Here is a 12,681-nt window from a genome sequence, read left to right as displayed (position 1 = left end):
TTAACTGGATCTCTTAACACGAGTGCAGGAACAGCTACAATTACTGTCACTGCAATTACAGGGTGCCAGCAACAGTTAAAAGGAAGGGCTCAGCTTTATTACCTGTGCAATAATAGCCATTAAAAAATCTCAAAAAGGAAATGAACTCATAAAAATGAGGGATGAGGTGTAATTTAAAAGAAGACACATGAGGGAGAGAGATTGTTGCCTTTTTTTGATCAGCGCCATAAAGTCAGATCACCACGAAACTGTCATAATCATGATGTTTTTCTCTAATAGCAGTAAAATTATGGTACAGTTTCATACACAACACTTGCAATGACAGTATTTCCCTCTCTCAGCATCACTATTATTACAGTGGCAATACTACCATCTGCTGGTCACAGAGTTTCTCTTGAATTCGTCTCGCCACAAACAGACAGCGAAGCTCTTTTCCAAACAATCCTACAGACAAACACTCATGCAAGTCCTTTATCATTTTGTTTGGCCAATCACCCTGCCTGTCCAGATCATTCAGATGTGAATGTCACACATAATTCCAGCTCTACTTCCTAATGAACAGCATCTGAATCGCCAAGGACTTTGCATTGAAGTCTATCGCCAGCTTCGTTTAGATTCATTCAATCAGTCTATTTAAATCAATCACACACAATCAACAGTAGCTTCTCAATTGTGATTCTCTGCCTGTCATTCACAATCATTCCAGACAAGGTGTCATCATTTTTGCTGGCATGATAGTGCCTCCCAGTGTCCTGAAAGAACCGCAAGATGACGTTAATCAAGCATAAAAATCAAGCATACACACATCATATTACATTGTTGTGTTAGTCCCCCCCCCCCAGCTATCTGCCCTAGATTGAAACAAGTCTCCCTGGGTATTCATGCATAATAATAAATAGTAAAAACATTGATATGATGATGTGTATCCACTGAAGTAAATGAGCTGGGTAAAGGAGAATTAAGTGGTGTGCAATCCAGTGCACCAAAGCATACACTTATTTAGGTTTTCTGCTTCACGCATTGGGGCATATGAGGAACTTCAGCATTAGCTACAGAATAAGGTGAAGTACTTTTCTTCTTCCTTCACTGAACTAGAATAACAACTGTGTCACCAAGATGTGGCAAAATCCTCCTGGGTCCTGTTTTTTATGCTTCAGAACCTCCTGCATGTACAGTGTGAATCTAATCCAGGAGGTCCCCCAATTAAATCATTAAAGTGAACCAAGCATAACAAAGTGGGATAAGGGGCTACTGCTGGTCCCCACAGAGTTGACTGTTTGGGGGGCTCAGCTTGCTTTCCACATCAGTGCAGGATTGTTCAATTGTGTTATTGTGTCAAAAACAGCTGAAGGATTGTGTATGGGAGGAGAGGAAAGAGTGTCTTTAGGATAAATAAATGAGAACATGGCTGTTGGCTATCATACCATGATCTAATTATTCATGTGGCCTTGCTCCATTAGCAGGGATGCATGTAAAGATAACTTGCTTTTAATTTGGGGTTTAGGGAGATCTCCCTTTAAAGACAGAATCTATGTTTCCTTTTGCAGTTATAATTTTAATCTTGGTGGGTAAACAGCAAATTAGACATTGGGACCATCACAGCCTGCCAGGTTGACGACAGGAAATAACAGAGCTAAGGTGGTTTTCTTGTTGGATTTTGATATTGGTACCCCAGGGCTGAGCCAACTAATAGTACTGCTAGATAACCAACCTAAATACCTGACAGCAGCTAGATAACATCAGCATTAGTTAGCAAGTAAAAACAAGTAAAACTCCCTAAACCATCTTGGAACTTCTTCTCTGTTTTCTCCCGTGTCATACTAAATTACACTGTATGACCAAAATTTGTGCAAATTTCACCACTGTAGTTGTGGTTAAGAAAATATTCATGACACTATTAAAATGTTCTGATGACAGCCGATGTCAAAACCCACCACACATGGCAGTCCAATGTAATGTTAATACATGAAGCTATAGTTTCAGTTTGTTCCACTAGGTCTGCTATGACATGTTTATGACAGATTATGTAGTCTTGGATTGTGTCCGAAATTCCATACTATACATTACACATTCAATATGTGTACTATTGTTCAACATACTTTTGAGTGAATAACAGTAGTATGCATCTTTTCAGACGCACTGTTTAGTGCAGAAGTGACGCACTTCCTGAGAGCCTCTTGCCAGTTGAGAAGCGTAAATAACTGTGGTAACCCACCTCTACTGCCAATACGCAATAATACTCTTTAATACATCTAATAATAATATTCTAATAATAAATCCTTGTTAGGCAGCCAATAAGAAGCCACACAATAATAAATGCGAACCACAGGCGAACTTGTTAGGTGATGTTGTTGTACTGGACTGCATTATAAAGTTATATTATCACAGAGGTGCCGGTAGAGGTGAGGTTGGCAGAGGTTACCACGGTGTCACTGTCCACCATTGTCTGTTGTCTTGTTGTTGTCGTCACCGCTGCATTGCACTGTGGGATATCTATGCCGACGTAGTGTCCAGCGCTTGCATACTTTAATATTTACCGGAAAGAGTATGCACCTCACATCCTGTTGGGTTCATAAGTTTAAGATTTAAAAATCTTGCACATTGTTTTAGCATACTCAATAGCATGTTAGTATGGAATTTCGGACACAGCCGTGGTTAATGTCAGGGAGTCATATCAAAGATATTGAAAAGCTGTGGTGTCTTGGTTACTGTCTGGTTGTCATAACAAATACACTGTTGTCTTGGTTACCGTCTGGTTGTCATGACAAATAGATTGTTGTCTTGGTTACTGTCTGGTTGTCATAACAAATACAATGTTGTCTTGGTTACTGTCTGGTTAGCGTAACAAATACATTGTTGTCTTGGTTACTGTCTGGTTGGCGTAACAAATACATCGCTGCCTTGGTTACTGTCTGGTTGTCATGACAAATACATCGTTGTCTTGGTTACTGTCTGGTTGTCATGACAAATACATCGTTGTCTTGGTTACTGTCTGGTTGTCATAACAAATACATTGTTGTCTTGGTTACTGTCTGGTTGGCGTAACAAATACATCGTTGTCTTGGTTACTGTCTGGTTGTCATAACAAATACATTGTTGTCTTGGTTACTGTCTGGTTGTCATAACAAATACATTGTTGTCTTGGTTACTGTCTGGTTGTCATACAGTAAGAAAATGACAATAGTCATAAACATCCATAGACTCGTTCATGTTCATCACAGGTGTTGTGTCAGTCCTATGAACACCTCTTTAAATAAAGTGTTAACAGATGATTCCCCTGGTTCTGTTCAGCCAATATGGACTTAGTGGAGGGCAGTCCATCATAGGGATAAAAGCCCTGAAACAGACCAACACATGGACCTCTCACCTGCGGGAAATCTAAAGTTTCCAATACGTCTGACCTTGCAGAAAAGTGGAGAACTTAGGAAGGCGGGACAGAACAAAAAAGGCTGAGTTATGAGTCTGGGAGCTTTATGCTGTATTAACCACTGAGCCACCATCTGTCTTCTCACACACTAACAAGCACTTTTTTCAAAAGATCCCCCCACCTTGAATCACATACAGTCACTATCATTAGAGAAGGGGTTATTTTAAAAAAAATGTTCAAGTGTTTAAACACAAGATTAAAAAGGGAATTTCATTAAAGGTCACACTTGCTGTATACAGACTGTCAGTATGTTAGTTATTTTAAATGATTAGAAAGGACACCAACACGAGGAGCAGGAATGAAAAATGGCTCAACTGTACCTAATGCAGTAATATAGATATAACAACCAGCTAATTAAGCTGTGTCCATTTCATTCAATCTGGCTATAATGGGCCGCCAGCAAGCTTATACGCATTAAGCTTTCTGAGGGTTGTCAGAGGGGCATTTTATGAATTGTCCATAGAGACAAATGCATCGAGATCTCCTCTATGAATCCACCCTGCTCGGTGTAATGGTTTCCAAATGATGTGGCACCAAAATCCTGTTTATTTATGGGAGAGTAGAGAAACGGAGCCTCTGCTAACACGACATACATAATGAATGTGTGTGAGAGAAGATGTAGTGTTTGTCATGTTCACCTACAGGACAGTATGGGCCTGCTTACCCATGTGTATAATACATGTATTCAGAGTAGCATCTATGTGTGTACACATGTGCATTGTCTGGGTGAATGGGGATGTGCACATGTGGTGCTCCATATACTGGAAAAATAAATGTGTATGTGCTCACAGCATTCCTGAGGGTTTTCTCAAATAAATCTTCATTGTACACAAGCATAAATAATGTATATTACTACAGTTATATAGGGAATTTAGAGATATCAGCTCTAAATAATTAACGTTTTGGTCATGTTGACCAGAAGTTGCGGCTCATGGTGATCCTACACATACTGTTTGGTTTACAGTGGTTCAGCTATTTTTGTTATGAAACCTTAATGTTCTGGCAGGGATCCTCAACTTCCTGGTCCCTGTAACAGCTTCAGAAACATACAGAACACCTTGATACTTTCTAACATTATGACTATAAACATAGTTTCGAAACGATGTTTTAGAGGTCTGCTCCAGAAAATGTTTTCTTTCTCTATCTAAAGCAAGGAGGTATTGGATTTTATTAGCATTATGGGGGGCAGTTCATAGCATTTAGTAGCATCTCACAGTGAGGTTGTATATTGTGACCAACAGTGTTTGGTTTGTTCCCATTAGAAAAACAGTGGTGCATCATGGGGTACTCCATTTCTGCCCCTAGATCCTGGTAAATCCTATCCACAGAGCCTTTAAGGCAAGTGTAAAAGGAAATGAAAAACAAATATTCAAAGAGAAAAGAGATGTATATTCTATCTTACGATTACAGCAGTGGCGTCTGTAAAGCTGAAGTCAACAAAACATAAGAATGACAGCATCGTTGTGTATAGATAGATAAAACACTGCACTGTCGTCAGTTTTTCCCAACACTAATGATAAAAAAACTGAAAAACGGACTTAAGATAAACAGAAAAATGCTGCTTTTGTAGAGTTAACAGTGACCTCTGAGTACCCAGATGGTCTGTGTGTGCACGTGTGAGTGTGCGTTTATGCAAGAAATACAACTGTGGTTAAGCCCCGCTGCTAATGAGAAGCACAGTCCTGTAACAATTAGACGATTAAAAGCAACTGACTGCTACTTCATTTCAACTGTGACAGGGAGTCTGCCACTGCCATTTTTAGATTATAGAAAAGATTTTTCTCTCTCACACATGTACATTTTTTCACTTTCAGATAGAAACACATGTATGCATAGATTTCTATAACATTACCCGTATAGAAATGGACAGACACACACTCTCTCAGGCAATCCTGTCCTTGTTAAGCCCTGAGGTCAAAGTTGAGTGTCACTACAACTGATTAGTGCAGAAAATGTGCTCGACAACGGCAGTGTGCGTTCGTGTGTGTGTGCATGACAACGACGTGCCAATAAATACACACTTGGATATTTATATATGTCAGGGTGGTTGCATATGGATAATCTGTCTTCCATCCAGCGTTATTCTCCCTGTGGGTGCTACTGGTATCAGATAGAGTGCTCTCATCCGTGATACAGTCACTCTTAAGTCCTGCGGCTGCAGTAACTCCTGAGGATAAGCATGGCATTATTCTAATTCTCTGGTCCAAAGGTCACAGTCAGTCCTGGTGGTTTCTCCAAACAAAAACAACTGTTTGTCCATCACAGGACTGTTACTCCCTCCTCCAATTTTTAAAGCTGAGATTTCTTCTTCATTTCTCTGTCTCGGTGCAAATACTGGTGGTTTAGTTTGAGAGTGATCACCATCTGGTTGTTGGCCTATTTCTGTCTGTCTTTTTTTTCTGATTTACCCCTACATGGCTGCCAAAACTATAGTTCACAATGAGGCTGCTTTTCATAATGGATGATCTTCCTCTGCAGTTTTCTTTTTTTTTTTTTTTACATTTAAAGAGACATTTCATGCTGCTATTTATATCATACGTATTCCATAATGTCTCATTATGAATACAGAAAAAAAAAACAAGTAGAAAAACATGAATTTACAGAAATACATGCCATGTTTGCTGTGATATAAACTTGTCCAGGACAAATCAAATGTGTCAAATTGGCCACTAGGTGGCACTATTCCCATACAGTATGAGTCATCCACTGAGGGGCTCTTTCACTGCTTTTTCTTTTCAATTATGTTGGCCTTGCTAGTTGTTTTCGTCATTTTCATGTACTCTTAAAGCCTAACCTCTAGTTGCAATCAGGCTGCACCTAAGTGGGAGGTGTACTCACTTCACTTAATGTTTGAGTAAATACTGGAATTAAAAATCTCCACCTTGGAACTCTGCACTGTGCAAACCTGTGGACGTCTCTGTGACTATCTAAAATTCATGAAATTTCTAAATGCCACCAACCTTGGGCACCAAAGGGGGTGATAATTAGGGTTGTCATGAAGCAAAGCACTTACCCGCAGTTCATTATTCAGAGTCTGTAAATTGTTGAAGGTAAAAGGGTGAATACATCACAGCAGAGGAGAACATCTGTGTTATAACCTACCTCATTGTGTAAAGCAAAGTGCCGTCATCCTGCAGCCTTAGCAGCTTGTTGGGCGTGGTCATGTTGTGAGCGATAGACTTCTTGCCATTAAGGAAGAAGGTATCAGGGGTCCAGATGTTGCTGGCGAGCAGGTTGTTTAATGGCAGCATCACCATGGGCCCTTTGAAGCACAGGCGCTCGTCCTTCCAGCTCTGGCGGAAGAACACATCTATGGTGTACTCCTGAAACAAAGGAAACATTTCAGAGGGAAAGGAGTGACGACTTTGCACGGTTATCCCAAAATAGCAGTGAAGAGGCAACTGTTTAGAACCAGATGCCTTGTAATGTGTTGTCAGTAAACTGCACCCTGCTCTCATGTTTACCAATCTGTCTGCTCTGTGATCATTACATCCCAAAAGATGCTGAAGGGATGCCAAAGGCAAAGGATCTTCCACTGGATGGAGTGTTAAGAGATGGTTCTATCAACTCAAGAGAAGGATTTAAAGTTAGATGAGGTCTTGTTTCTGCTTCTTAGCACTGTTGCAGCATCATTTCTTGTTTAGACTCATAAGATTGGTGCAGATTTATACAGAATTCTTCCCTAATGGAGCTGTGAATGTTGTTTTTCTGGCATTTTCCTGTCTAATTACAAAGAAAATTAGCATCTTTACAGTAAATCGTCAATCAGCACAAAATGGTCTAACATTGCACCCAGCTCCTTAACGCCTTTGTAAATCCCCTAAGATTTCACAGATATGGTGATCCAACATTGCAGTGTAGGAATCAATCATATACTGGCTCGTGTGTGAAATATTGACACATTTCATGCTTAAAAAAGAAAAAAAGCTTCAAATGTACAAGAAAACAGTCCTTCCCACAGGATAATGACGCTGTTAGCAGACCGACATGGAAGCTTTTATGGACCGCAAAAAAGGCTCAAATCTCTTGCTACAATTCATTAATCAATCTTCCGCCCCTGTCAATACCTTTTTCAAGTCAATTATAGGGAAGTGGCAAGTTTGATCACTGCTGTGTCAAAGTGTGCCAGGGTGTAATAGAAGATTTAATGAAGGAGGGGACTTAATGCATTCGACTGCCCAGGTGGAACCGTGTAGTTCATGAGAGAATACATTAATAAAAAAGGGATGGATCATTTGGTACACGTTGGATCGGACCAGCCACATCGCATCAAATCTTAAATGTTTATGTCGTCAGCATTCATTTTGTCTCATTTACACTTAAGAAGAGTCAGTCTTCAAAGACAGACATGAGTGTAGCTGCAGCAGGAGAAGCGGGAGCAGCACTGTCAGTCTCATGAAATGTAAATATAATGATTCCATCTAAAAATAACGACAGTTGTCTGGCGAAACTTTGGAGACATGTGTGTTTGAATTTGTCCAGCAACGTGTATCTACAGTGTTTACTGCAGATCAACTCACCATCTCTGTGTCAGACACTGGGCCGAAGCTGGTGACGAAAATATTCGTCTTGATCTCTGTGACATTCTCTGTAGAGAGAGAGAACAGTTGAGCTCATAAAAGATCATGAAAAGCAGTGAATTTTAGCTGGGCCGATATAAGACAGATACACAGTTACTTTCTTAAATATGAACCAGCAACAAGTCAGTGACTTCCCCCTCAGATATGGGAGGATCTTTCCTGACCACGGCCGCATAAAATATCTGTTCAAACTGACATAAAAATGACACTTTCTACAATGCATTCTAACTGCTCAGTGGCATCTTTTCTGGGGCTGATACTGTAAAAAATGCCACTTTAAAACTAAGTTAAAAACAATAAATTACATGATGTCTCTTGCTTGATCCACTGGTAGAGTTTCTTTACCCATTACAAGAATAACAACCCAATTTATCCCCCTGAAATTTATACCTTCTAGGTGATTCTAGTGATAGTGAATTAGACAAATCTACTTGGTAAGATTTAAACATTTTGTAGTGTGCTACCGATTTTTAGATTTACTGACTAATCATTTAGTCTTAGTATGAGATGACATCTTCAATTGTCTTGTTTTGTCTAACACTAAAAACCCAAAAGATATTCAACTTACAATGACATAAAATGACATTTAAAAAAAACGTTAAAATAATCTAAATTGTTCCCCACTTGTCGACTAATTTAGATTTCGAGGCTTTTACACCTTGAACATTTAGAAGGAAAAACAATTGTGGCTTATTATGAAATGAAATATTATGACAATATTTGGGAAGAAAATTAGTGCTCAAGACCAATATTGGCGTTAAAATGCCCACATCAGTTGCGGTGACAGAGGAAGCCAGTGCTTTCACAATCATGACTTCTCATATATTTCCTCTGAAGGTGACGTGGACAAGGTAGCATGTTATTTTTGTCATTTGCACCGGACAAAGCCAACACAATCTCCTCTATGCATATAAATTTTCCCTGGCGAGCTGGGATTGGGTCATGCTGTGGAGTGCAGCTTGTTGAATGCTGAATGAAGGCCTGAATGTTTTTCTGGGATGTATTTATAGGCCCTCTTGTCAAGGGTAGCAACCGTTACCACGATGTGAGAGCGGGCTTTTGCCATGACACATCAGCCATTCGACACGAAGAAGCCTTGTTTCTTCTCATTATGGGACGAGTACGGTATGTATGCGGGAAACATAGTGAAATGGGGACCAGTGTTGTGAGGACAAAACTAAAGAAGCTGGTTGGAAATCAACAGAATACAGAACACAGTAAATGTTGAGCCATTAGAGAACGAGGCGGTGAGGGATTGGCGAAAATGAAAAGCTTTCATTGCACTCGAGCCTTTAGAAAAGAAAATATCCATCTTTGAATGGCAATTTGTCAGCTCTCAGGGTTATCTCCTGTTGCCAGGGTGAAGATCGTGAATAAAACACCTCAGCGCACTGTGTTGAAGATTACTTGATTGATTTACTCTCCCTGCCATGGTTACCTACGAGAGAAGACCACATGCATTCACGATCCTCCTCGCCTCATCTGATGACATGTGTGTCCTTTCACCTGAGCTGACACAGGAGCAAACTTAACATCTGCTCGCACAGCTTCTACCTCTGTATATGCCAGATTTAGCAGCATTTCCTCAGGAATCAGTGCGTGAAATCGCAGCAGGGAGCGTGGGCCTCCCATTGTGGAGTCCAGGTTGGCGGGTTAGGATGGCACACTGGGAGGTTAGACTGTGGCACTATGACATTAGAAATCTAAGATTAATGGCTCTGACGTTTCAAGCGAGAATTTGAAATGTACAAAACAGTGTCCTCTGCAAACCTCCGAGCCCAGGCCGGAGCCTGTTGTCGTATCCGTCGAGGAGCCCATCCAGGATCCTGGTGAAAACTGTGCTGTTGTCATTGGCGGCCGCCTCCTTCTGAGCCTCGGAGGTCTGGCAGAGACTAGGAGGAAACACGGAAGCAAAGAGGACAAACACAATCCAGGCATTAGTTAAAGCACAGGACGTCAAACCGGACACGGTTATTGTGATTAATTAGCTTGCGGCGTTAAGGACAGACTTGTTGTGATTAATTATTGAACATAAGTAGCGCTTTCAACTACCAGTGGAGATAATTAAGGCTTTGACATGTGATCCAAATATAAACAAATGAGTTCCCCCTCTAAATATTGCAGGAAGCTCGGCATTATGCTCTCTGCAGCTAGAGAATGAGGAAGATTACCCCTATTCTCTTTTCTTATAAAGAACACTGTGTTCATGAGGAGGAATTACCACGAGGAGACAAGGTTACAAGCCGGGTTTGAACATGTGATCTAAAAGACATTGATCTACTCAAATGAAAGTGGACAATTCCAATGATTTACGGACAGTGTTGCCAAAGATCCCCCCCCCCCTTTTTTTTTTACCCCCCCTTGCTTTTCTTGAGTGCAGGACAGCCACTTAAGCGAGGGACTGTAGCAGAGTGCAGCTCGGATACACGATCAATCACAGAGAGGAGGGCAGAGCTGGCAGGATATCTTCAGCAGACATAAGTATGAATGTCCAAGAGTTTCATTTGCAAAATTGCCGCTGGAGCCCCCCCCCAAAAAAAAATAAATAAATAAACATCTTTGTAGACATTTTGTAGTAAGGAGACTTGTGCTGCTGCTCAATAGGTTTTCAGCTACTGTTCCACACATGTTTAGCCTTTTAGTTTACCTATTTTGGCATTCGCACAGGAGCAGGAGGGAAAGGATGAGCCTTGCCATGACTGAAAATCTGCCCACTTTGTTGTTGGGAGCTGTGACACACATCCACATGCAGGGAAAGAGAGAGAGAGAGAGAGAGAGAGAGAGAGAGAGAGAAAAAAAGAAAATGCATCACAAAATCCTCACAGCCAGAAACACAAATACAGGTTTCACTCTCCTCTTCTGTATGAGCAAGAAAGCGATCCGGCTCAGGCACAAAGAAACTCTTCACCCCGGCTGCATACAGAGGCGGACCGTTACAAGGAATCACTGAATCAAGCGGCGGGACAATCTCTGCTCAATGAGGCTGCAATCTGCAACTCTTCCACATCCAAAACATCTGCCTCTCATACACACACACACACACACACACACACACACACACACACACACACACACACACACACACACACACACACTACACAGGGCTGGGATATCTACAGATAAAGACAAACACAAACGGAGGCAGACTGTCTCCTGCAATGTGATCCCCTCCATGCATTGCATTTGGAACATTACAATATATTGGGCCACACACACACACACACCTCTCCATATCCCCCACCACCCCAACATCACCTTTCCCCCCCACTCTCTCCATCACCGAAAAACAAACAAACATGAATCTCATTCCCATTCCCAGTTGCCATTAGAAGAAGGAGGTTAAATAAAGGGGGGGTTACCTGAATGCAGAGCCACCATGGTTTAATTTCCCCCCTCCTCAAGCAGCGACTGGAGGGGCTGGAGGTCTCTGTCGGCCGTGCTGAAACTGGACGATCACGGGGGGGCTTCGTCGGTTGTCTCCCCCTCCTTCTTTCTCCTTCGCCTCCCTCTCTCTCTCTCTCTCTCTCGCTCTCTCTCAGTCAGCGGTTCCCCATCAGGCGGTGCTGTAGTAGTCTGTCTGCTCGCCTCCTCCTATAGGCTAACGCCGCCTCTTCCTCGGGGTTGCTCAGTGCCTGCCGCACCGCGTCTCCTGCATCCTGCCTCCAGAGGTGTTGCAGCAGCGGCATCACACGGGCTGCCTCCTCGCTCCAGCCCGCCAGCAGCAGCAGCAGCAGCAGCAGCAGCGGCAGCAGCAGCAGCCTCGACGGGGGGGCACACCGGGCTCACTCAACATCACCTGTTTTATTCCGCCTCTTGTGTTCCGCCGCCTACTGCCTGTGCGAGAGAAATGAAGTGCTGCAGCGGAGGCTAATAATCTGATAATAGGTGCTCCCCATTGGAGGGCTGAGAGGAGGAGGAGGAGGAGGAGGTGGTGGTGGAGGAGATGGAGGAAGGTGGGGGGTGGGGGGGAGTCAGATGTGAACAAAATCAGGTGCGGGTTTTTAAAAGCCTGTCGCTGTGTTGTCTGTAAGAGAGGAGGTTACTGTACCTGCCATATCCATAAACTGAATGTCATTCAACACCGCCACATATTCAGAAAGCCTTTATGTTTCACACAGCTAAAGCAGAGTTTAGCTAGGCTGAATAAGTCATTCATGTATACTTTTAGCCGAGCTAAAGGTCATTGAATATACAAGTAAGGCTAGCCATTTCCTCTAGGCTAACTGGCCATTACCTTAAGTCAAGTCATTCAACTGTTGGTTCATTGATTTACCTAACTTATCAACATTAACCTTTTATGGGCTACATTGCTTCCAGTCATTAATTTTTTATCAGCCTATTAAAAACGTTTACCCCTTAAGTTCCTCAATGCCGAAGTTATTTCAACAATTAGCAAACTAATCATTTTGGCTAACAACTGCGCAATTTTAAACAAGTATTATGCTTACATTAGCTATATTAAATGTTTATCTAGCTAATACCAGCTGTGTCAACCACGCATCTATTAAGCTATTACTTCTAGCCATGTTAAATGTTTATCAGTTTATCATTTCATTTCCATTTTCGCCTTTTTATTTAATACTGCCTTTAGCTTAGCTACCCATTTAAAGAATTTAGCTAACAGTTATCTAGTTATTAACAGTTATTTAGTTAACCTTTTCAACCATCATTCAA

General features: G+C 41.7%; 2 protein-coding genes across 15 annotated transcripts in view; one reads left to right on the top strand and one right to left on the bottom strand.

The window, feature by feature from the left end:
* The window catches only part of LOC119015471 (gamma-aminobutyric acid receptor subunit alpha-5-like), a 184,128-nt gene that overhangs the window by 111,304 nt on the left and 60,143 nt on the right, over positions 1–12,681 (bottom strand). For 10 of the 13 annotated variants that reach the window (XR_005073356.1, XM_037091462.1, XM_037091466.1 and 7 more), the window contains 5 exons: positions 11,367–11,841; positions 10,655–10,736; positions 9,778–9,899; positions 7,948–8,015; positions 6,530–6,750 (listed from right to left, as the gene is read on the bottom strand). Coding sequence is in view for 12 of the 13 variants with exons in the window: in XM_037091462.1 (XP_036947357.1) it covers positions 6,530–6,750; positions 7,948–8,015; positions 9,778–9,899; positions 10,655–10,736; positions 11,367–11,385 (512 nt within the window). In the remaining variant the exon portion in view is untranslated. Of the gene's footprint in view, positions 1–6,529; positions 6,751–7,947; positions 8,016–9,561; positions 9,695–9,777; positions 9,900–10,654; positions 10,737–11,366; positions 11,911–12,681 lie in introns of those variants that run through there. The other 3 variants (XM_037091463.1, XM_037091464.1, XM_037091469.1) reach the window with 2 other exon arrangements.
* The window catches only part of LOC119015478 (gamma-aminobutyric acid receptor subunit beta-3-like), a 69,132-nt gene that overhangs the window by 13,268 nt on the left and 43,183 nt on the right, over positions 1–12,681 (top strand). The gene's annotated exons all lie outside the window — the stretch shown is intronic.

Source organism: Acanthopagrus latus, chromosome 24 (genome assembly GCF_904848185.1).
Source record: "Acanthopagrus latus isolate v.2019 chromosome 24, fAcaLat1.1, whole genome shotgun sequence".
In the NCBI taxonomy this organism is placed as follows: Eukaryota; Metazoa; Chordata; class Actinopteri; order Spariformes; family Sparidae; genus Acanthopagrus; species Acanthopagrus latus.
This window is presented reverse-complemented; position numbering and strand designations above follow the sequence as displayed.